This window comes from Zonotrichia albicollis, chromosome 11, assembly GCF_047830755.1.
Source record: "Zonotrichia albicollis isolate bZonAlb1 chromosome 11, bZonAlb1.hap1, whole genome shotgun sequence".
Classification (NCBI taxonomy): Eukaryota; Metazoa; Chordata; class Aves; order Passeriformes; family Passerellidae; genus Zonotrichia; species Zonotrichia albicollis.
This window is the reverse complement of record NC_133829.1, coordinates 8,288,697-8,314,702: the sequence shown is the minus strand read 5'-3', so window position 1 is coordinate 8,314,702 and position 26,006 is coordinate 8,288,697. Positions and strand designations below refer to the sequence as shown.

The window sequence follows — 26,006 nt, the reverse complement described above, 5'->3', positions numbered from 1 at the left end:
ACAAAAAATGACATAATGCAAGCACAAATTAAAACAAGTAATACTGAAATTGACCTTTAATAGCAATATTCTTCCTTAGTACTGAACCCAGTGCAAGATTCATCATCCCAATTATTTTCAGTGTCAGATACTTGTTGATCCACACCAAGTTGACCCAAGTCCATCTCCAAAATACTACCCTGGCCTTTCAGCCAAATTCACTTTATTCCATCGGCCATTGAACAAAACAGATGTTACATCTCACAGACACACAACAAAACGTCGGGGAATGCCTTCTCTCACGAAAAAACTGAATGGGAAAATGCTTGTAAGTTTCTTTAGTCAATAACTCTAGTACTAACAGCAAATATTTACTGCATCCTTCCGAAAGGAAACAAACATAGGGCACATGCCGAGGTGCCCTTGGTCAGTTTCAGCACCGTTTCGGCTCCACGAGCCGACAATGAAGCTGCCAAACCAGAGGCAGGGAAAGCCAATGTTCCTACTCGTGCCCAGGGCAGGCACGGCTCCGCACTGCCCGTCCCCGCTGCTCCATGCCCGGAATGCTTATGCACCACTGTTCGTGTCTGCAGCGCTGCACCGAGCCCGACAGCCACAGGGGCCACAGGGGCGGCGTGTCCCGCGGAACCCCACGGGCTCCCGGCTCCGCTGGCCCGGCTCTGCCCGGCCCGGGGCCCCGCGGGAGGAGCGGCGGGACCGCCCCGGGGCTGCGGGCACCGCGCCGGGCCGGGCGGGGGGAGCCGGCGGCGGGGGCGTGTTGTGCGGCGGGGCCACTTGGGGCGAGACGGCAGCTACTCACCGGGAGGGTTTACCGCCGCCGGCGTTGCCATCTTGTCTCTGAGAAGAATTAAGACAAATGCAAGAGGGGCGGAGGGATGCTCAGAGCAGCCCGGGGGAAGCGCGGGAGGGGCAGGCAGCCGGCGCCAGGGCGGGCGGGCCGGGCGGCGCGGGGGCGGCGGCTGCTCCCGCCCCGGGACCGGCGGCGCTGCCCGCTCCGTGCGGGGCGGCCCAAGATGTCCGATGGCCCCGCGCCGCCTCTGCTCATGCGCCGCGCTCAGTGAGCATGTGCCGGGCGGCCGCACATGTGCGCTGGGCCCGCGGTCGCCGCTGCCCGGCCGGGACCCCCCGCAAGAACCGGCGGGAGCCGCCCCCGACACGGCCCCGGAACGGCCGCCCCCCTCGGGGCTCGAACCCGCGGCCCCAGGGCGCGAACTTCCCTGAGCCGGGGGCAGCCAGCGCAATCCGCGGGCAAGGGTGCGGCCCAACGGCCCCAAAACCAGCGGGGAGTGGGCGCTGACCTCCGGCTCTGAGGGGGAGGCTGGGGTGCTCTGTGTCGCCCTTAAATTGAGGGAGGAGCTTGGGTTGCTGACTTCCAGCACTGAGTGGGAAGGTTGGGGTGCTCTGTGTCACTCTTAAATGGAGGGAGGAGGTTGGGGTCTGTCCATGACCTCCGGCACTGAGCAGGAGGGCTGGGGTGCTCTGTGTCACCCTTAAATTGAAGGAGGAGTGTGGGGTGCTGTGTGTCAATCTTAAATTGAAGGAGGAGGTTGGGGTGCCATCCATGTCTTCCTAAACTTAAGGGGAAGATCGAGGTGCAGGTCACCACCACCCATGAGCGGATGCCGTAGAACGACATTACTGCCATTGATGTTGTCCCCAGATAATGACATCCCTCTTCCCCTGAGGTGGCAAGATCCTCTTGAAGATGGGCGACAGAGCCCCATGAGTTCACACTCATCAAGTGTACAAAAGTAGGCAGGAATTCAGGCATTCTATGCCCGTCCAGGTGGAGTGTATGAATGGTACCATATTCCTCTAAAAACCTTGCTTTGGGTCGCACTGCACTTGCTTTCACGCTAAGTAGTGATAACTGAACAGATCCTTTGTAACTCAGCTCACATTTCCTGGCTTTGCATTGCAAACACAAGGACAAAAAATACACTTTCAATGAAATTGGAGATTCTTTTCATAATCTCCTAAGTCAGGTCTTCAAGGGGAAAACCCCCCACTATCACAGAATTAAACTGCAAGATTTCTGAAAAGCCACTGGGTGTAATAACTGCAGCAGTCACGTGTAATGTGTGTGAAATACTGGGGGAAAAATAATAAATTTTGATGGCTTTGTCATCCCCCTGGAATGCTGCAAAAGCCTGTTAATCTTTAAATGCCTGCCCATGGCTGTGCTCAGTTGCCCTGAACAGCCCTGCACAAGTTGGTGGGAGCAGCCAAGATGAAAAGTTGCAAATCAATCCCTTGCTTTGCCAAATGAGTGACCTGAACCAGTTTATCCATTAAGATGTAAATTGGCAGAAAGGCAGGGAAAGCATGGAGGCTGTGTTGACTCATTTCCTGTAGAGGAGTTTAATCAGAACGGCACTAAATGCTTCTGGTTATCTAGAAAGTTTGCTCTATCTTTGATTTATTGTGCTTTTCCCTATCAGATGTGGAGCCGTTTTCCCAAGCATCTTACTGCTTTAATGCCTGCTGATGCTGTAGGGTTTTGGATGCTCAGCAGGCAATCTTCATTCTTATCTCAAGGCATTTACCCTGCTAATACTAGACTCTTAATATCAGCAATTTTGATAATGCAACTTATTTCTGTTCAGATAAAACATTGTGATTTGAGGTAGTCTTGGTCACAGTTTTTCTAGACCCTTACCTTTTATGAGGAAGGCAAAATTTGGAGTGACTTACCCTGCTGCAGAGTCATAACTCGATTCCTTCAGGTTTCTGCAAAGTCTGGTGTTCAGATTGCACAGGTAGTGCTGGTCATGAAAGCTTTTCCATGAGCCTCCATTATGTCAGGTTACATATGTGTATAAAGGTTAAAAGGTCAAGTTCCTAATAGTCTAATGATAGTAAAAAACCTTATAAAGCCGAAATTTATTGCATTAGGCACTTTTGAAGTGTCCTCTGAAGACCTTTACAAGTGTTCAGAGGTTAAACCTTATCTCTCTCTTACCAGAAACTCACTAATATTTCTTATTTCGTTCCTATTTTAGAGATAAGGAAGCCACCCTAAAAAACTGGAGAGATCTGACAGAGCACTGTCGCAGCTTTCAACAGACAGATGGAATAAATCCTACAAAGACTGAATATAAACCAAGGAAACCACTCAACTGCCTGTGCTGTCCCCTTGCCTGATATCCTGTGAGATGTTAGATTAGCCCAGAAAAAACACATTACAGGGTATTTGATATTGTGCTCTGCCTAAATAAGACCTTGGGGCTTAGAATGGAGCAGGTTCTGTCAAATCTTCAGTGATTCAGACACAATTATGCAAAATAAAGCTGCTTTTCTTTTTTTGTTTGGTGTGAGCTTTGTTGACACGCTCTGTTCAGTTTCACACGCAATTCTTTGTTCACTTAAATAGATTGAGAAATGAATTGATTTTCTCTCCTCCCCATCTTCCCTATCTTAATAGCCAGTATTAGCAGAGTCTTTCAGAATCCCTGAAACAATCCATAAATGAATGGAATTATTCTGTTTATCTGTAATACATTCCTTCCTTGCTATCTCGTCCTGAGCCTTTCCAGATCTGTGGGGAGATCCGTAACACTGGCAACTGCTGCTCATAAAATTGTGTTCTGCTTGTGGTATGCATGCTCTGTGTTTTACTTGCTCTGTAATTTAAGGAACATGTACACAGCAAAGCAAGAAATCAATTTTGTTACAGAATGAATTCATGTTTTGTTAAGTCCGTGCTGAGCTATGTACCTTGAAAGCCTAAATCCTGTGGAATGGGGCTTAACAAAAGCAGAGACAGAGCTGGACTCTACCCTGGCACTTGCAGAGAGATTAAGCAGGGCTGTATCAATAGCAAGCACAAAATACGATGGATGTGTAAGATAGCAAAATGCAAACTTTTAACTGTTCCTGCATCGCAACAGGGGGTGCATCACCATTTTAATAAAATTACAAACAAGTGTTGACATCATGTGTAGCAACAGGAAAATAAACGAATTAAGAAAAGTGATTTTTATCTCAATCTTGTTATTACGTACCAGAGAATGTCTGTTAGGTGTCTTTACAGTGATTGTTTCCAATTTAAAGGGCTATTACCACTGATAGCAGTGCTCAGCATTCATGTCTATTCTGTTTCTTGGCTGGAGAGGCAGAAATAGATCAGCTGAGCATTGCAGCACACAGAAACTGCTCCCCATTAACAGCTTTCCTTGGAAAGCTCAGCACTGCTCTGCCAGTTGGAAAAAACTGGACTTCTTACCTTTCTATGTGTTCGTCTCATTCATGTGTTCTTATTTCTTTTAAATAGAGGGAAAGTAGGGGGTTTTATTATTATTTCCTTTGAAAAACTGAAATCTTTCCAAGATGGATGTGATTGAGTAAAAGTCGGAAACAAAATTCACAGATGAACAAGGAAATAAATTGAAGCAAATGAGATTATATATTCAGTGTCAGAAATGAACAAAAAAGATCTTTTGTGTTTTTTATCAGTTTATGAAAAGTCTTCTTTAATAACAACACTGTCAAACAGGTTCTGAAACTGTGAACTTACAGTTACCTGGCAGAATTTTCTTTTCTGGGGACATGAAGAAGTTAAGTGAAATTTCAGACACTTTAATCCAGCATAATCAAAACCAGTGACATTTTAATGAAGTCTCATACTTTAATAAGACCTCCCAGCTACATTCTTTGATCTGTGTTTCCATTGTAATTGAGTTAATATATTGCACCCAATTCATCCAAAGGTCTTTGATAGCTTGGAACAGTATGATATATGTATATTAAAGCAACCCCATCCACCCAAGTACTTGAAACTGGAACATTATGTGCCCTTTTTAATTTGTTTCGTCACGTATGGGTGGCCACACTTGCCTAAATAAGCTATAGAGACAATGGTGAAATTTAAAACACGAACTATCATAGGAAGGTCTTAAAAGCATTTGTTAAGGAAATTACAACCTTGTTCTTTAAACTATCCCATATAATTTAAGAGAAAATTGTATTCTTCCTATAAAATGCAATAAAATACCTCAATAGGAATGTGTAAGTTATATTAATCTCTATTCAGTCCTGCAGGTATAGAAATGTAATTTCTATGATGTTCTCTACAGCTATTGCTGTTAAATTCTGCAGTGGTTTTCCTTTAGGGAAAATGACATTGAGTATTAGAGAAAGCCTTCTAAAAGTGAAATGTGTGTGGCAGATGTCTCTTACCTAAGAAATTCAACTTAGATCAGACAATTGTTCATATGCTAGTGGAAGTATGGACTAGGAGCCAAACACCTGACAGACATCTTTTAGCTCTTAATTTCATCTCTATCATTTTGAGCTTCTTCAAAGCTTGTATCAATTTAACCATGTATGAACAATCAAAATTTAAACAACAAAACTTGAAAATGAAGCCTCAGAGAGGAAAAGGTGGTGCAAGCACATTAACACATAACCTGTTTTCTTTGCAGTGTTTACTAAGCAGATTTTATTTTATTTCCTGACATTAACCTCACTCGCTGGCAGCAGCACTGCCAACAGTAGGCATCATTAAGCTGAGAGAGGCTGTTGGTGGTTACCTCAGGCAGAACTGCCCAAAAAGCATCTGGGAATACACTTTTCACACTGCTTACCTAATTATATCCCTGAAACCATTCTGTAAAGCAAATGGGTAAAAAACCAAAATGGTATAGAGAGTACTGGTCTACTTACCTAAGCCCAAGACACGAGCAAGAAGATATATCCCAGGAACAGCACTGAATCAGCAACTGAGATCAGAACTATGCAAGTCAAGCCTTTTTTCCCCAAATGCCATATATCTCACGTTGAACTAAAAGCTTTTTCTTTTGAAGGGGTGTGTTGCTGGCATACTTTAATCAGGATATAATGATTTAAAGTATGGAGACCTGTTGGATTGGAGACACAGAAATGGAGTTCCAGTAGAGAGTCTTGAACATCTTTATCTCTTTTGATCTTCAGAAATAAGAAACTGTATTCTGCAGAAATAAAAACATTGCACACCACTAGTAGCTCCAATAAGGTGAAGGCTTTTTCTTCAACAATTTTGTGTGACATCACCTTGCTCACTAGTGTTATAATACCAGCTGGAGTAAAAGATCAGTCAATTTAGTAAAAGCAAGCAATAAAACCAGAGCTGGGCTTTTGCAGGGAAAAGAGCCTTTTTCTCTCACTACTCAATGTTGGACCAAATTGCCTTTTTCCCAGATTCCTGCTGCCCTATCTGCTCTATTGCAAAGTCTGCAAATGTAGTAAAGTCTAAAGATGCAAGTAATGCAACATCCACACTACACATCTTGAAAAAAGTTTTCATTTTTTCATCTCTTGGTTTGTGATTTCTAGTTTTTTAATATTTCTAGACTATTGACCTATTTGTAACCAACAAAAGATTGATCTGTTCTGACATACAATAAAACCACTGGTAGGATAACAGATTTACATTTATGGCAAAGCTGTTTGAAAAACATACTTTAAGAACATGGTACATTAGAAAAATACTGCTGCTAACTTATGGGACACCTGTGCCTTGTTTGAAATGAGAATTTATGAAGAGTGTTTCAGTAAGTTTTATAAACAACATTCTATCATCTTTACAGGGTTTTCTTTTTGTCATCAGAGAGATCTAATGAGTATCATAAGCTGCAAAGAGACTACAATGGCAGAAAATCTCTCACAGCTAATTGCAGCAAAACCATCTGAGTCCCATGAGACATAGAAAGCAACCTCTGTCCTAAGGAAAATAAGAAATTCTGAGGAATGTGGAGCATGCTGTGCTATTTCAGTTGAGCTCAGGACAGCTAGAGAAAACAAATATGTGAAGGAAGTGACTGTCTGATATTTTCCCCCGTCCTAATGCTAATGCTATTCTAATTCTTCTTTGTTTTCTTTAGCCCCTTTTTCTCCAGCTACACAAGATAATGATTTTAAAGAACCATAAAAGAGAACAGAAACACATGCATTTTATTGTCTTATAAATTGAATTACGATTTATGACGGTTTTTACATTTCACAAGTAAGATATTATGCAAATTTTCAGCAGACCCTTTTATTTAAAGAGCTTGCACAAAATATTTTTGAGAGCTTGCTACTTGATTTTATTTCTGAAACAGAAAAACTGAGCACATGTACCTGTGTCTCAAAGACCAGGCAGTACACACTTAATTATGTTCAAAAATCTAATCCCTGAATTATGGAATGCAGCATAATTAATTTCTGCATTAGCTGAAAGGTTCTTTAAAAGTGATGGAGCGTCCCTTACCATATGCTTTATGGTTCTTGCAGTTGCATTAACAAGAAGGAACAACTGGATATACAGCCATAGATAATTTTTCTTTCCTGTCTATTCTTCCAGATCACCTTGAATATAATAAAATTCTTCTACCATATCTGCTAACATATATAAATAAGATTGTGTCAGTATATACTTATATTAAAAACAGTTGTCAAGATATAAAAACTAATCAAACCAAAGATACAGCTGGTTGAGCATTTTGTTTCTGACAAAAATAACTCTGCAACAATTGAAAAAAGAAGGCAGAGACAAGGCAAATACTGAGCTATACTTCCCTCTGCTGTACTCTTGCAGCTTCCAGCAAACTGCAACTACAAGAATTCATGCAGTAGGGGGTTTCATTTGCAAAATAAATGCACTCTGAGCATTAGCTTAGTGCTCTGAATTTATTGTGAAATGCCACATCGATTAATTTCTATCCATCCAGGCCAGATCATGTATTGATTCCCCTCAAAGAGGAGGCTGAGTGTCAGGATTTTAAACAGTGGAGTGATAGAGTTGGCACACAGATTCCTGTTTGGTAGCTGCATCTTTTGGGGTAGGAAGTAATAGTACAGTGCAAATAGCACTGCAAGGCAGCTGAGATGAATGCTTATAAAGAAAAGACTGTGGAATAGCAATGCCTGAGGTGTATGCTTTGAATTGGACAAAAGAGTGAAAAAATTTGTCACTAAATATGCTGGGTATCCAGAGGTTGAAATGCATTTTTACTGTGTTCGTCTCATCTGAATTCACAGTGTCAGTGTTCACAGGCACAGAGTTTTGAGGATAAGGCTCCCAGACAATATTAGGCAAATGAATTTTGCGTGTTTGGAAGTTGGAAAATCAGCGTCTTCTTTTCCTACTTATCCTGGTCTAAGAGAACAAGAATAAAAAGTAGAAAACAAGAATAAAAAGTAGTAAGCTGTTTCACAATTGTCTCCATATTTCAAAATGGAGTGTGATGAGGGTTGGGATATTATGTTGGGCTTCTCGTGTTTGGCTCATGGAACAATTCACACTTCTGAAGAGCCACTTACTGCCACTCTAGAGCAACATTTTTCCCTGAGTGCCCATGGATTTCACTGCAGGGCTGCATGCTCACAGCTAACTTGGAAAGGACATAGCTTTTAGGGGGTAAGCAGGACACTGGTTTTTCACACTGCCTCTTTCATGGTGTGTTTTATTCTGCCCATTGGTGTGGGGCAGAAAGACAAAAGCCAAAAAGAGCAGAAGAATGGTGGGCTGGGGCCTGATTCCTCAGAGGCTGAGCTACCCTTTTGTAATGTGAGGTTTCCATGTTTTGTCAGGGATTTCCCATTCCAAGCACGTTGTGCTTCATCTCAAAGTTCCCATCTATCAATTAGAGTATTGAACGGTGGCGGGAGGCAAAATCAGAGAACAGGATTTTCCAGAAATGCCCTTGGTGCATTGGAGCTGCAGAGGAGCGCAGAGATTATGCAAATTCCCAGCCCCCAGGAGGGAGGATGTTGTCTGTCTGTCTGTCTGCCACAGGTTTCCCCCCTTGTTCCAATTACATGGGCAGAGTCCATGGCAGTGACTGTGCACGATGGAGACAGAGCAGAGCACTGAGCAGGTGCAGGGGGAGCTGTGAAATGTGGTTAGTCAGGGCATAAGCCATAACATGGGATCACAGCAACATAATTCTCCAGTGCTTCCAGCTGGAATGGTGCTGGTCCTGGTCTAAATTCACCTTTAATCATGCTCAGCATCAGTCTAATATTTCCTTCTGTTTCTCATGTTGCCTGGAACAGATTATTTCCACAGAGAGCAGTGAGACTTCCCAGTTGTTATCTGACTGCCTGAAAGCTGCTGAATGGATAGAGGCACGTGGCTAGTCACCTCTGGAATGGTCAAGGTCTGGGAAGGAGAAAGTTGGTTTAGGCATTTTCCAAGGCCAAAATGTGGATTGGGTAAATTCTTTCCCCCCATTGTTCCTCAGACACCTTACTGAATTTATGATCTTCAAAAGACCTGAGCAAATCAGGTCTTTGAGAATCTCCTCCTGAGATGAAAGACAGCCATTAAAAATAGGACTGAATACTCTGTGTCTCATTCCCAATGAACACATTCTTCAGTATGTGTTTGAGATATTTCTTGTACCTCTCATTGCCTTACCCCTGAGCAGAAGTGACTGAATAGCAGGAATGTGTCCTGAAGACCAGAATCTGCAAAGTGCATCTTTTCATACAGTATTTCCCATGGAAAAAATATTGACACAATGTTTTCAAACTACCATGACTAATATCAAGTGCTGTTCTCAGACATTTTTCAAATATTAAAAAAAAAAAAAAAAGAAATGTACTTCTATTACTACCATATGGAATCAGATTAGCCCTGCTGTTAAGGTATTCACAAAGGCAAATCCTTCTATTTTCTCCTGCCCAAAGCAATAGCAAAATAGAAATAAGCTGTGTGATTTCCAGTCTGTGGGTGATGGAATTCAAGGTCAAGTTGTGTTACTAATATGTAAACATCACTTGTTGCACATGCAAAGCCAACTCTGCTGAGTTGTGCTACAACACCATGGAGTAACACAGAAGAAAAAGAATTTCTTTAAATACCAATGATTTTTCTGGCACTCACACTATATGTACCCCACATTTTTATCTACAGATTAACTTTAAATGTTCTGTTTTTCTGTATTGTATCTTCAGAAACAAAACTCTGCCACAGTCAAATGAAATTCTAGGTATCCACAATTTAAAGGCATGATTCAGTGTTTTTAAATTAAGTGTGATGCTATGGGTCATGTCACAGGATTTAAATAGAGGAGAACTCATTAGTAACTGCTCATTTATTCCTGTCTTCACTGCCAGGCAGCAGCAATAATACTCAGAAAATTCCTGTCTTTCCCTCACCACGGGATCACATGGGGTTGGAGCTTTGCTCCCAAATCACCTGACATCCATTGCCAAGCTCATCAGCATCATCATTTTCATCCCCAGGAGCGCAGGAACATGTTCCCTACCCACCTGGGCTTTCTGCTAATGCTTGGGGCTGGTACAGTCTAAGATTAATGAACTCTGAGCTGCTGTTCTACCAGGATTTGGATGTTACACATGTGCCACTTGCTAGCCAGGTGTGACCATTTATAGGAACGGATTTAAGAGACTCCTTTAGCATCCAGTCCTGCAAAGAGCTGCCCTGGGTTCATCACTTTTCAGGCTTGCATGCTCACATAAAGAATGAGAATTTGAGTGCCAATTAACAGCTAATATCAAGTACTTGGCGTGATGCCACAGACATCCTACAGTGATAGAGTTCTAGTGTTTTCCAAAATTAATTTCCCTTTAAAAAATGTATCACTGGTCCTTCTTGATTACAAGTGCTAGCTTTTGTATTCATTAAATTACCTGAATGAGCCCCAAGATAGAGGTGGATGACATTCCTTCAATGCAGCAGCTCTTTCCAGAATCTGCAGTTTCATCACAGTATTCCTTTGGAACATTCTGCCTTTTTTTTTTTCTTTTTTCCTCCCAAAAAAAAAGGTTTTTGCAAAAAGGTGGAAGCATTTTTGACTCACAAATTTTACTTCAGTCCTATCAAAATCATTAATTTCAAAAGTCAGCATCCATCCTGTTAAATGAAGTCTATGAAGCTTTCTGGACTTGAATGCATTATTGCCACGGCAGCCATCCACCTAAAAGTTAGGGGTTTTAAACTGATACCAAGGAAAGTCCTGGAACTGGAGTCCTAAGGAACTGCAATTTTATTTTATGATCAGCTTTTTGAAAGTAATACTTTGGCTATCTTTCCAAATGCCTGTATTTGGAATTGATAGCATTATTGAATTGTTGACAGTATTGACATTTTTAATTAGTGCCATTAGGTTTCAGAGTAAACAATTAAATTGCTGTTATTTTCAACAGGTTTACCTGGCTGCTCTGTTTGTCCAATGGTCCCAAGTGCCTCCAAACTCTAATTGCAGAGAAACAACAGACATTCCTGAGACAATAGATAAAGGATCTACAGAAATTAACAATACAAAGACTTGAACAGTAATGAGATGCTGAGATTGTGGCAATGGCAGTAAAAGATTAAAAAAGTAAAAAGAAAGTAAATACAAGTGCAGTATATGTATTACATCATTCATCTGCATTCAGTGAGATTCTCAGTGTTAAATATATATTAAGATACTGCACAATTTCCTCTTTACCAGAGCAGATTGTGAAAGAACATCTAAATTCTTCCACAAAATTTATGTTTTATTCTGCTGCAGAGCACAAAGTGCTGTAATGCAGAGCACACAAATTGTCATGTTCTTGTCTGGGAACAGCCTTGAACTCATTAGTCAGTTTGCCAGCATAAGGAACATAACACAGAGCCTGTGAGATGCATATGGTAACAACTTAGAGTCCTATGACCAATCTGGGTTTTGTAACAGTTTGTGAATACCTCTAAAGTAAATTAGATCTATCTGATTTTGGATATGTTTTAAATCTCATGTCAAATGAGTTTTTTTGCAGATTTGGATGTTTTCCATTTTAAACGTATGTGCTGTGATAAGAATTACCAGAGTGATAGGGATCATTAAAAAAACATTTATCATCTTAAACTGTTATTGTTGGGTTTGGTGCATATCTAGCCATTTTAATGGGTTCTCCTTAAAGAGAAATGAATTAATTTTCCTGGGATAATCCAGTCTGGCTTTGAAAAACCCTTGCTTCAAGGTTGCCTATGCTGCCTGCTTGGCTCTCATAGTGCTTGTTCTTGCTGTGTTTGCTGTGGCAGTGTCCATCTCCAGGAAGCAAGGTTTGCCTCTGGAAGAAGTCTGACACGTGGCACACTGCAGGGATATGTGCACCTTGCCAGGAAGGTCGAGTCCCACAAGGAAAATTGTTTATGTAAAAGTGTGCAGCACAGCTTTCCTTTGCTCTAATTAAAGCATAAATGTCATTGTTCTCAGGTTCTTTAAATTAGGTTTATTAAGGTTTATGCCACATTTTGGAATGCAATTAATGTGTGCCTAAGCTTTCCATTTCCTTTAATGTCACAGGGGATGTATTTGATATAATAATGTTATTTAATATTTTAACAGAAGCTAAAGAAACTGAGATTAGGCTAGTTTGTTATAAATTAAAAGCTAAATAGAACTCAGTGAATCAATCTTATTTCTGGCAAGAGTAATTTCTTCTGCATGTTATATTCCTTCTATATATAACTTACATTTCAGAATGCTATCCCTGACATCAAGGATTTATACACAGTTCACTCGCTTTATGGGCAAGATAATTTTTGTTGGTAATTACATAAACTCTAGCATTTCCACAAGGGTCATGGGAGGTAATTTACATTATACAAGTGCCATACAGATGTAAATGAATGGCCAGATACTGCTTTCATTGTGCAGGCTAGGCTGTGTGATAGTGCATGAGCACTTGAATGGGGGTTACTCTCAACACAAGGTGTAAATGCTTAAGTAAAGAATCAGGTACCAGAAAATTGCATAAATTTGCCATTTTAAAGGGCTAACTAAGAAGACTTCATAGACCAGTTGTAAAGCAGGTTAGCACAAGTGCTTGCAGGATCCCATGCCATGAAATGCTTTCATTAAAATAAAGTGTAAGGATGAAATGCCAAACTGGACCATGCCATGCTGGGGTGTGGCTCTCCCAAAATTCACACTCACCTGTGGGCAGCAGCAGGATGGAACTGGAGTTCATGGAAGCACTGGACAGACTCCAAGCCCCTCTCTGGTGTGAACAAGGAGGCAGGAGCAGCTCCTTTGGACCTCCAAGAGTTCTGAGAAAAGATAACATTACATCAATTTTTGTACCCTTGGTACAAAGGATGGATACAAGGCAAATAAAAGAACTAAGAGGCAAAGGTAAATACAGTCCCAGTGCCAAGATTTGTCACTGATCACTAATTCATATTTGCAATGAAAGAGTTTTGGATCCACTAAAGTAAATTCTGGCATTGGTTATGTCACCTCTCATATGCTTCTTGGAGACAAATATCAGCCTGTGAGTAAGAGCTTGCTGAGCCAGTGATCCCTAAATATGAGGAAGGCACAGACAGTGGTATTGTTTTATCACTGTCTTATCTGGAAGAAGAAAGAAATAATGTCTACCCAGATGTGAATTTGGCTTTGACACGCAACTGCAAAAAGACAAAAAATATTTTTTTTCAGTCCAGTGGAATTACATCTGACCAGCATTTCCAGAAATTCCTCCTAAAAATCCCCTAATAAACTCAGTGGGTTATGAAGTTGGCTAGTGGACACAGAACAGCAAGAACTAATAATATACTTTGTTGGATTTATTTACTTATCACACAAGATTACTGAAATATTTGCTGGGAGAGGAAAAGGCAGGGACAGATACAGAGACACTGTTTCCTGTGGATCATGTTAGAACAATTTGGGGATAAAACATGGAGCCAGATTGTCAAAATAGTGTAAGTGGATGAAAGCAATTGCTTTCTGTGAGTACCTTCTTTGAGAATGATTGTCAGGAGACAGAGCAAATAGAGTTTTACCTTGATATTCAGTGCCTGTATTATTAGATAACTGTGTGAAAAGATATTTCAGAATTTCATGGGAGATCCTTCCATAGGACGGACTTCCCTCTGTCCCGCAGTAAAATTAGAGATCAAAATGAAATTTTTATTTCATACATATCAAGGTACTGTGTTTAGTGAGGGACAAAAACATAAAGGTGGACTGTCCTGTCTGTCTCCTGGACAAAATATTGTTCCTTTTGCCAAAGTCTAAAATTAATTTTTTGAGTGGATTGAGAGTCTTAAATATCTTCAGCAAGCTGTTTTGAAGTTCCTGATAACTCATCCTACCTATTTAAGCATATTACTATTATTTTATCTATTCAGATAATTATTTAACCTTTAATTCCGTCTCCCATATTCTAGAATATGTCACTTTTCAACAAAGCACAGATGAAAAAAAATATATATTTAAACATAATGCATAATTTCCTGTCCTTTATTCAGCTATAAATGATACCAGTGTCAATGGAAAGATTCCTAATGACATCAGTCAGAGATGCTGAGCATTTTTTGATGATTAAGAATGTTTCATTATTTATTTGTAATTCCTTTTTTTTCGAAGGAAGAAGGTGGTCAGTTTGAACAATTCATTGCATGTGAAAATGAAACACAATGCTTGGTCCTGTTATGCAGAATAAGAGTAGGAAAAAAGCAAGAGGATTCATGGGAAAGAGTCAAGAGCTGGAGCCAAAGCAAAATTTCAGCAGCAATTGCAATTGCAATTGCAGCAGAAATCCTGAAAATCACTATGGATAGAACCCAATGAGCTGCCCTGAAACCAGATGTGCTGCTCCCAGTTCCACACCCTTGGGCTGGCACCCACAGGTGCTGCAGAGGACATTCCCCTGTTTGCATTCCCTGCACAAATGTCTGAACTCGTGGGGAAAGGTCCCTGAGCCTCAAGGCTGCTTCAGGGCATTTGAGAATTAAGGTACCAAAGCCACAGGTGAGTTCACAGCCCAGCCCACTCCCTGCACACACTGGGCTCTGCCAGAGAAGGCTCTCTCTGGGTCCTTTGCAGAACCACAACCATTAACACCATCTCCTTTTTTCAGTCATGCTTCAAGGCTCACTTTTTCCAAGCCTGCGTTTCTTCCAGCCAGGATCCTGTTGAGTAAGGAGTCAAAGCAGTAAATCTGTGATGATTTAAGGGCTGGCCTTCCCATGGGATTCAGGAGGCTGTCAGTGCCTCTGCAGTGATGGCAGTTTCTTGGGAGCAGCCTCTGAGCCTTCCTTTCCCTGCCTTGGGCTGAGAACATGCTTGGCCTTTAGCCAGGGTGCAGAGACTTGCTCAGGTGGATGTTAATTCTGAGGAGGCTGATGAGCAAGGATAATGCATTGCTCTGAAAGCTCAGTGGCACAGGATTTCTGATAGACTTCCTAATCCCCTGCTGCACCACTGCATCGTTTTACCTCCAGTGGAAAAACTAAGCTAGCTCACTACAGAGATGGGAAAACCCAAGCTCCTGCCCTGCTCAGTATTCCATGCTGACATAAATCCATAAACCCATAGTGGCACAAGCTGGGGCAGATGTTTGGCTCTAACACAACATGAATTCCACGGAGGAGAGGGGAATTGACTCAGCTGCACCATAAGGGCCTGCGGGCAGCTGCAGAGCAAACCGGGCTGTTGGCAAGAATAGCCACTGGCACAGTGAAGAATTTGAATCCACTGGCAGAATTTGAAGCACCCATGAAAATACAAATTTTCTTCCAATATTCATCAAATATTCAATAGGAAATGCTGCTCATCTGACACAGTTTAGCAGCATAACATGGAAGTCACTATCTGGTAGCCCCCATTCTGCTGTGGGCTATGGCTGTTTACTGCAGAGGAATTTCCTCTCAGAAAATTCCTGAAGATCTGAACGAGAAATTCCAAATTCAAAAGCAATAACTCAATACTTAAGTGAATACCACTTGGATGAGCTGTTATTATTGTTTTATAGCAAATATTTTTGTAGCATGTGGTGGGTAACTCATTGAAACATGAAGATAATGACAATCCATGGAGCCTGGAGCTTGGCTGACAAGCCAGAGCAGATAGACAACACAAATCTGTGGGATGGGGTGGGAGGCAGGCACGATGGGATTTCAAAAAAATCCCAAACAAACCCCAGTCAGGGAAACAGCTTCCAAAATATTTATTAAGGTTTTCAAGGCTTCAAAGATAAAAGAGTCATTCCAAACATAAACTCTCATCCCACACAGACAGTGCTTGTAGTCACATGCTGTTGTCTCAACAAGCTTTTGTTTTCAGTAGAAAACCTTATTGTTTCTAAATATAATTGCCAGGAGATGAATTTGGAGATGTGACACTGATTTCAGAGAAGTGCAGCACGTGGATGATCACAATTTACCAAAGGGCTGAGTGTGCCCTGTCTTGCCCTGTATGGCACAGGAGCAGTGTTAGAGGAAGGAAAGAAGGAAAAAGAGGAAAAGGGAGGAGAAAACAATGTGTGTCACAATCATGTTCAAACAAAATGTGTTATCCAGAGAAGCTCAGCTCAAAGGCATTCACTTCCTAGACAGTTTCAATGAAATGTATTATTTTACTTAGTTAATTTAAGCGTATCTTGAAGATATTTGTTTTTCCAATAATGGATAGAAACACCAGTTATTACTGCACCTCAGCCAACACGTGGTGGTTGATGAACATTCCTTGATGAACAAAGATATGAGACTCTACAGATCCTTTTCAGTAGACAAGAAATCTCCCCACCATGTGGAAGGAGCAGTCTTGCTTGCTCAGTGAAATATTAGCACAAAAATACAAGGGAATTTCAGTTCCAGTTTTAGTCTGGACTAAACTTCCAGTGAAAATCAAACTCCACCAAACCTCAGGTTATCAGTGCAAATCCCCATGGTAATCAGGTATTTCTGGTCACTGTGTGCCCAGGTGTGCTAGGGCTTACTTCCCCCTGCTGCTGAGATAAATTCTCTGCAGGAGTGAGGTTTCAGCCCACATTTTCCCTGTCTGTTCAGTTATCTGCATCTTTGGGTTCAGCTGCATTCCCTTCCTTTTCCAGACTCTTCCTCTCATCCCCAGGCAGATGCTTACTCCTCCCTTCCTTGTTCCAACACAATCCTTTTGAGATTCATATTCTTTTTGATCTCCAGGCTCTCAGACTTGGCAAGCCAGCTATGTAACTGCCTGGGGCCTGGAAAACAGCATTTTCCCAACTGATTGCTGGATTATTGTTATTTTAACTCCCTTGAAGTTGTTTACCCCAGGTATCATGTCTCGATCTCTGTTTTGCTGCCCATTGGTTTCCATCTTCTCCCAGACTAAACAGCTTTCTTGGCCTTAACTCCATAAATAATCTTCACATGCACAGGCTGAAGCACATAAACTCTTCATGAAAGCAGTACACTTAATTCCCCTGGTTCTCCAAACCTCAGGAGTTAGGATTAGCTATCTAGAATGTTATACTAACAATTCCCAGGTTAGGTCAGCAGTGGAAAAGATTTCTGTGCTGCAGTGTCTGACTGCTGAATTTGCTCTCCTTTGTAGGTTTTCTCAGCTATTCACATGAATAGTGAGGTGAAGGAGTAGGTGAGTTGCCACCTGAGGTATTGTATGAACAAGTATCTCCCTTCCAAAAATTCCTAGCAACCACATCTTTCATGCTTTGTACATTCACTTCCTAAAATTATCCCTTTGTTTAATATTTTCTAGTTTTCCAACACATCTGTTTCCTTATCTTTCTTTTCTGCTCCCCTCTAACTCATATTTTCATACCACTTATTTTTATAAACCATTTGATACAAAGAATGTTTTTTGCAATATAGCCTGAGGTTTCTTAATCTGTTTGTATTCCTTTTAAAAACTGGTGGGGACTCCTGAGAGAAAATGGAAAATATTTTTCAAGACTTCCTAAAATAACTGTTTGTGGGAGAGCAATGCGCTGAAAACAGAAAACACTGCATCTTATTTGTTTGCCTAATTCCCCATTGCTGCTAGTTACAATTAAGACCTAAAACCTAGGGAAATTAGCATAAATTCCTGGAAGAAGAAAAATAACTTACAAATCTATTTCCAATTTTCTGGAAAAAGTTTAGCTTCTATCAGTGTGTGTGTCATATTTATCAGCTGTCATTTATCAGCCAGCCTGTATGATGAACACCTCTGACATGATGCTACAGAAAGCTGCAAAGTGAATGAAAGAGGAGATAAGGCTGCACCAACTGTCTTTGATTCCACCTTGTCCAGGTTCACACAACACTGAATTAAAATATTTTGTGTCTTTGGAAACCCTGATTCTCCCTAGCCACTGCTAACAGGGTGACACTGGGAGAAAGCCTTCCTTGGGCAGCCTGGATCCATCTGGAGTCAGCTTCCACTAATGCCTGGGGCTCTCTTCATTCTTGGTGCAAGGGTAACACTTTTCTCCAAATTTAGCACTGAGGTGGAATTGCAACAGCAGGAGTTTTTGGCGCTTTGTAAGAAAGTTTTGGAGCCACTACAAAATCCACCCAGACAAAGCATCCAACTGCGAGACAAAATGCAGTATCCCATTGCAGGGCTAGGAAATGTTCCTTTGCAATGCAGGAAAAGCACTCAGTGTGCTGGTATTTGTAACCAGCCACACATCCCAGTCGTGAACTCCTGGAGAATGCGTTGTTTCCAAGAGGAATGTCAGTGTTAATCCGCTGGGGAGTGAGTGGGTGAGTGTGAGGTGTGGATGTGTGAGCACAGCAGCCTTTGGAGGGATGGAGCCTGACCTTCATGTTGGAGAATGGATGGAGTTTGGCTCCACAGCTGCCAGGGTTTGCTCATCCTCTGGCCCCAGGAGGTGCAGCAGTGACCCCTGGCTCTGGTACAGCTGGAAGCCTCAGGTGTTTGATGAACTGGGCTGTCTTGGTACAAAAGAGATGGATGAGAACTGCAGCACTTACAGAGCTTCAGAACTATTTCTGTGCACTGATGCTGTGGCAAGGGAAAGTCCTCTTCCAGCCTTTGAAGGCTTTCTCTTCAAAAAAACATTTGGGATAGGATGTGGAAACAGGTTTTGGGATGCCTTTAAGTCAGTGCTATGTCTTCAGATTATCCTAGATCATAGGACTCATTGACAGAAATTAATTCTCTTTTCCCTGGCAAATGATGAAAAAAATCCATCAATGTGGATGCTACTCATTGTAGCAGAAAGAAAAGTTGTTATTATCAATGGGAAAGGCTCCTCCAGAAAGGTCAGAACAAGCTCTGATTCCCTTTTTAGCTGAATAGTGAATGGGAAAGTCTGTGAAGGGATTCCCATGAAGATTTCCATCAATCACATTGGAATGTCTACTATGGTCAGACAGGCTCACACTAACTGAGATAGGACTCAGATTTTCTGGACTCTGTCTTCTCACTGTACTGAAATATTTAGCAGCACTAAATAGGTAAAACACATCACTTATATTTTCAAATGTGGAAAAAAGTAGCAGATCACTAAAAAACTAAAAGTTCAAAAGCCTAAAAAAATTGTGTTACAATAACAAGGCTGAGATCTAGGTTTGCTTTCTGGTCTTTCAACTTGAGGCAGAGATCTAAAAGCTATTTTAGTAAAGGACAGATAATTCCAATGTAAGCAAAAATTAAAAGAAATTTGTTCAGTACTGAGCCATTCACAGACACTTGGTCATAAAACAGCAAACAACTCGTCATCCTTAATGTTATTTTTCTCTGGGGAACTGAGTTTTTTGTTTGCTGTAATGAACTGTTATAATTTGGCTCAGTTTTACTGGAGTAGAGCTTTTTGCTAAAGCAGAAAAGAGAGATGGAGATTTATTTTGATTTAAAAAGATGGTTGCAACAAAATAAATATACAGGCAATATAACCAGGACTTTCTAAGTATGTAAAAAACCCTACATTCAGTAATTTTATTTTCTGTTTCATTTTTCAAGGGAAGGCATTTAATTTTCATTGCTGATATATGCTGGCATAGAAGATCAGCTGGCAGATATTATAAGGAAGTGTTCTTTGTTTACAGAAAAAAATTGTGTTCATGATTTTTTAATAATGTTTGACAGTCTCGTCAGAAAGAAATGGAGGTCTCAACTGGAATTGTTGTTTGTCATATGCTTGAGGCCTGAGGTTGATTTATTTTGTTCCCAAGCTGAGCTGAGTTTATTTGAACTAATAACTGAAACTTTTCCTGCATCTTTTGCTATGACAGTGCAATGAATGAAGTCGTAATGAGTGAGCTGCATTTCTCAGAAAACTCCTCATTACCTTCATGCAGCTTTCCCCTGCACTGCCTGGTAATTTTTAGGGCTGTGATGTTTTATAAGGAGATACAGGGAGTAGGTAAATCAAGATACAGAGGTAACTTTGCTCTTCCTTCTGCAGCTCTAATCAGAGCTGATCATTTGTGCCAAATCAAGCACTGACTTACAGAACTGACTAACACATAATGAGTACAGGAATGAAATATAAATCCTATTCATGCAGCTTCATCTCAGGCCCACAGTGGGGTTTGTGGTGTGGCTGGATAATAAGCCCACAGGTGCAATTTAAGTATCTTACCAAGCACATCAGCTAGAAAACCTCACAGATAATAGTTCTTATCTAAATTGGGCTTGGCATTCTGTTTTACTGCACCCCTTGGAAATCACAGAGGATGAGCCTGGAAAACTATTTTGTCTAATGAAAAAAAGCTGGGAGCATTAAGTGCAGCTTTTTAGAGGACAAAAAAATGCTTTGCAGAAGAAACAGGACTGTGACAGCAAAGCAGAGACATGTCCCACCCAAAGCCCACTAACTCAAGGCCAGTTCCTGGATTCATTCCACTTCCAGAGGAGCATCCCATCCACTGAAGGGCATTCCAGAACAACCAGTCAGTTTTAAGGTTTCTCCATTTGGATCCTAGGTTTTTAGGTATTCCCTTTGACAAAGGACATGCTGGAAGGTTTCTGTTTGAAGACGTTTTCCCTGCAGTTCTCTGAACTGCATTGAGATGCCTGTTCCTTGCACAGAAACCCCAAAGCATCCATGGCAGGAATTTGCTGTCCAGAAAAAAATCCAAAAAACAAACAAGTTGCATTTGGCATGATGAACTGTTTTGTGTTCCAAGTCCATATTTTCATTTTGATTCTCCTGGTCATAAATGTCTTGTGATGCTGAGTAACAACAACATAATCTGAAAATTATGCCCAGCTGAATGAGGTTGTTCATAGCTGTTATTCCTCATCTATGACTTACACATTCCAGATATGATGCATTTTTTACCTGCATGCTGTTCCAAGGGATATGTGCCATGGACAATGGCAAACACTTGAAGGGAGCCTCACATAATGTATGAGCCCATTACCCACAGTCCTGTGATCCATCCTTTAATAACCTAGGTTTGGTTTGAGATTCTTCCCATCTCCTAAGAAGGTCTAACTTGCTGTAATTATTTTTTGATTTAGTTTTGCTCCCTAGACATCTTAATTCACAAGTTTTAAGTTGTTGCTTAATACAAAGCATTAAAAACAGATTCACACCCAACCATTAACTACTTTATGCATTCAGACATTAGCTAATAAGCTAAAATTCTTGTGTTGAAACAAACTCTAATAGCCAGTGTCTGCCCACAGACACCATCTGAGATGACAGATGAGTCCTTCCCATCACTATAACATCAAGTCCAGGTCACCAACCTCCCAGAGCAGGAGCCACACTCATTTGGGCTGTTCCACTGAGACACTGAGCACATTTTTTTGCAAAGCAGCAGGAGCTCTCTGCTTTCAGGAGGGCTCATTAACTCTCTGCTCAGAGCTCCCAGCCCCATCACACAGACTGTAAAAACAGGAGCAGTCCAGTTCTGCCCTGGATCAACACTGGCCATTTATGTAACTCACATATCATATATATAAAAATTATAATATTGTAATTATATAATATTGTAATTATAGGTGTGTTTATATAATATACACATATAGAAATATTTCTTAGTAAATTTTCCAAAGCATTACTGGCACTAGACAACCATCAGCAATGTCAGACAGCTTCAGAGAGCATTGTGGACCCTCAGACCTGAACTCCTCTCTCATCCCAGATCCTGACTAAATGAAGTCAGCTGAACATTAATGGGACAGCACAGGCACTGCACTTGCCTTTCTCTTTGTAGAGGCTGGTTGCATAAAAACCCCATTTTGCTAAGTCCTTCATTTTCAGCCAGATTGCTTTCTCTGCTATTGCAATTCTTTTGACCCAGGCTTTTGAATGTTTGACTTCAGCTCTGAGGAGAATAAGAATAAAGATGCACAGATAAGGAGCTCATCAGATCATACATTTCCCTAATGACACAGGAGAAAGAGAAAAAAAATATTTTCCCCATGATCCCATTCAATTTTTATTCTCTTGGAGGCTCTTGGGAACTGGCTACATAAAATAAATTTATTCCTCAGAATATTCAACACCAAAGGAAGCTTGATAGGTGGAATTAATACTGTTGAAATGGGAAAGAATCTTCATTTTCTCTCCCTGCTGTGCAGTGAATAACTGTCACAGAAGAGCAGGAAGAGGCCAGTGGTCTGTCCTGGTTTCATCCCATAACCTAAATCAGAGTTGTGAATTTCCAGCCCCTGTCCTACCATAGTCTGAGCTGGCTGGGGTTTGTTCACACACTCCAGGTCTGACTTTTCTTTTTATTTCAGCATATCCAAGGACTGAACTATCCTCTTCCACACCCCCTGCCCTCTCCTCAGCTGCTGTTCAGGGCTCTCAGTAGCTCCAACTGCCTCAAGTGCCTCAAGTTCTCCTCCCCATGGTGGCAAAATCCAACCTGCACCACATGCCCCCCTTCAGCCTGTCACTGTCTCTTTTCCAGTCAAAACCACCTCCAGAATGAGCACATGAGCCTTCAGAGGCAGCTCCCCAAGAATTCCAAATGCAGAATGAGTTTGGAGAAAAGACATTCTCTGATCTCATGGGCAGTCTGCATTCCTCTCTGCTCACATCATCTGCTGTGCTCAGTAACATTCTGCTCTTTTCCCTCTCATCCTGAAATACAAAACCACAGCTTCCCATGGCTCCAGAGTACATCCTCTCAGGGCACACATCTTCACCAAACTGAAGAGTTTTTTAGGGTTGGGTCTTCCATCTCATCAGCTGTGAGGAATCTATTGCAATTTTGGGCACAGAGACTACAATCTGTTTAAATAGATCTCAAATATTCCATTAGATCAGGTTCAAATTCCATGATCCCACTTTCAGTTTTACTGGACACATACCTGGATTTGTGTGCCAGGAAGATTTTTCCTAATTCTTGACCTCAGAGAGAACAACTGTATAGAAAGAGTAAGGAGAGTGAAGTCAAACTCATGGATTTAACTGAAAAACATTAGGGATGAAAAGTTCTGAATTAAATAATACATTTTATTTGTACAGTAAGAGTAAGAGCACTCAGAGAAACTAAAGAAGAAAAGCTGAAACAGATTATAGAAGAGTATGGAATCTGCTAATTTAAGAGAAAAATATAAGCTAATTAAGATATTGATGCACACAGTTAAGTGTCCCATTAAATTAGAAAGCATGTCTCTAATTCAAATGAGATGCTTTGCTGGCAAAATACTCAGCTCCTTTTTCTCCTCATCTTCAAGAACTGTTATATCTCCAATGGAATACAATCAGTTTAAGAAAAGATTTGGGAATGTCCTGCTAGAGGAGGCAAACATAAATCACCTGCATTCACTTTTTCAGGGTCTGACTATGTAGACATATTCAGTACAATTCATCTGAAATAAGTAGATTCCTAAATTATTTGTTTGTAGCTCTATGCCTATGTTGAAAATTAAGTTGTTTGTCATTCCTCTTAGGTTAAATTATTCTGCAATAATAAAATGCAGATCATCAGCACTAAAGGTAGGAAATGGTGTCCTTCTCACACATTAAACACAATTTAACTGTGACAAGTTAATTCAGTGTGGATGCAAATCTGGTTTCACACATAAAAGAAATTAATATTTTCCTAACCCTTAATGTGCAAATGTCTATATTTTGTTACTATTTTTCTTCTAGGACACAATATCAGGCAGACTTCCCTCTGATTACTGTCATGAGATGTGCAGTAAGGAGTCCTTATTCTAGTCCTTGATTTCTATAGGTTGCAGTGAGCAGCTGACCATGGAGCCAGCTGAAAGATGATGAAGCAAGAGAATAACTCAAATTTGAATTACAGTTCATTTAAATATCTGAGGAAAAAGGATGATGTTTTGCCTAACTTTGCAAGGAGGCACAGAACACCCCTGGCTTTTTGTAACCTGAAGTTTTGCTCTCTGAGTCCTCTCTGAAGGCTCAAGTGACTTGGGCAGCCCTTGCTTGGTGCCTTTCCCCCATTTTTCTCTTGCCCAGCAGCAAGAAGAGTGGCAGGGTGATATTCCTGCAGACTTTGGTCTACAGCTCATCTTCCCTGTCTGCAGGCCATGCTCTTCACCCTGCTGTACAGTAACTACCACAAGTTATCCCAGGATATTCCTTGGGCTATTCCATGCACCCACAATTATCCTGTAACACTAATTCAGACTGCTCCCAAATTTTTTAAGTGTACAGAGCCCATTCTTGACACAGCTATACTAGTACTATACATATATTTCTATGTTTATGACAAATAAATAAATAAATAAATTTACAACCAACATAAATTTGTACCTGAACTTATTTTTCTCATGGACAAGCACTCTGCACTATATGGCTCTCTTCAATATTACATGTCCAGAATCAATTATAAACCTTTATATTTCCCTAGCAGTAGGTTAAAATTCAATTCTCCTTTATTGCAGCTTGCAAATACAATATACTCTCCAGCTGGCTTGCAGAAGCTCCTCAGTTAAATCATCTTGTGCAACATTGCTTCTTAGTCACTGGTACCTCCCTACACAACAACAACCTGACAGCCCCACACTTCCAGGCTATTTATTGGTCTGTCCTTAAATGGGAGAGTGATTTTACAGCATATTTGCTTTTTATTGAACAAAGTGGACTGCAAAGATAGTTTTGTGCTTCTTTTTTGTTTTGAGGGGTTTCTGCGTGAGGGCACAATGGTGTTTTAGGTTTTCAGTGTCTCCTGCAGGCTTTGAGGACATGCTGTCATGCTTTGTGCCTCTCCCCAGTAAATCAGCTGCCTGGTTCTTTGTTTTCAGGGTTTAAAATACTGTTACCACCAGAAAGTGAAGTGATGTGTTAGCCTTGCAGAGTTCCTGCACTACTGAGCTGAGGCAGAAAACCAAAGGGAAATGATCCACTGGAATCTATATTGCTTCCCTCACCACAGCTCCAGAACACGAGATTATTATGCTTGTTAGAATAACTGCTTATCTGCCCATGGCCAGGGCTGGTGTTTCCTGGAATGTTTAGAAGGTCCACACCTAATTACAGGGCTGACTTGATTATTTTTGTCCAACTCATACTTTAAAGAAATCCATCATAGCTTATCCCCAACCAAGGAAAGTAAATGAACTTACTGGAAGGATCAATATACTCCAAAAGGGTGAGGCAGGAATAAAGAGGGAAATTGGAGCATCTTTCTACAGGGTCCTATAAAGGCTGAGAACCTTCAGTGTGAGTTAATTGTTTCTGCTACCAATTCTGCAGCTCCTGGGTTTTCCTGCTTTGCTCACAACAAGGCTGTCACCTGGCAATCCTGGCTGTTACATCTGCATCTTTTTGTCTGACTTGACTGGATATTCCAGGGACAGGGACTGTGCCTTGTCTGCATTTTAAAAGTAAAGATGCTCACATAATGCATAATTACTATACAAAACAAACTTAACATTCAAGGCAGCTTTGTTGGGTTTTCCTTTCTATGACTCAACAAATTTGTTACCTTGAGGTGCTAAACACAGTTGTGAGAACAAGAGTGAGAAAAAAAAAGTCAGTTTTGCTACTATGGAATTATGTTCTCATTTCATAGGAATCCACTGGTGCTGACACTGTTATGTGCTGGTTTCCCCTCTCCTCCTAGGTGTTATTTTTGTGAAAGTGCAAAGCAGCACCTTCCCAGCAACATCTGTCAGCCAGGAAGACTGAGTATTTTTGGCATTTTCACAGGCAGAAATTATAGCACAGAAAACAATAGGTGCAGGACCAATGATGCTGACAGGTATCATAGAAAGCTGCATTTATGTAGGAATTCCAGAAGAAACTCAAGTCCATCTAGTAAAACACTTTTCAAAGGGGAAATGGCCTCTTTCTAGATGCCTGTCCTTGACTGCCCTTTTTCTAAAGAATCCAATTAATAATCCTGAAAAATTTATTAGCCACACTGTTTT

General features: G+C 41.0%; 1 protein-coding gene and 1 long non-coding RNA gene across 4 annotated transcripts in view; both read right to left on the bottom strand.

Annotated features, from left to right (window-relative positions):
* The window catches only part of ARNT2 (aryl hydrocarbon receptor nuclear translocator 2), a 93,904-nt gene extending 92,851 nt beyond the window's left edge, over window positions 1–1,053 (bottom strand). The window contains exon 1 of one of the 3 annotated variants that reach the window (XM_074549253.1): window positions 800–1,053. In XM_074549253.1, the coding sequence (XP_074405354.1) occupies window positions 800–830 (31 nt within the window). In that variant the 5' untranslated portion in view covers window positions 831–1,053. The remainder of the gene's footprint in view (window positions 1–799) is intronic. The other 2 variants (XM_074549252.1, XM_074549255.1) reach the window with 2 other exon arrangements.
* A 3,423-nt stretch (window positions 1,054–4,476) lies between these two features.
* The window catches only part of LOC141730568 (uncharacterized), a 49,498-nt gene continuing 27,968 nt past the window's right edge, over window positions 4,477–26,006 (bottom strand). The window contains exons 2-5 of the long non-coding RNA XR_012582130.1: window positions 22,971–23,024; window positions 12,894–13,006; window positions 11,140–11,182; window positions 4,477–5,948 (exon numbers count right to left, since the gene is read on the bottom strand). This is a non-coding gene — a long non-coding RNA (uncharacterized LOC141730568). The remainder of the gene's footprint in view (window positions 5,949–11,139; window positions 11,183–12,893; window positions 13,007–22,970; window positions 23,025–26,006) is intronic.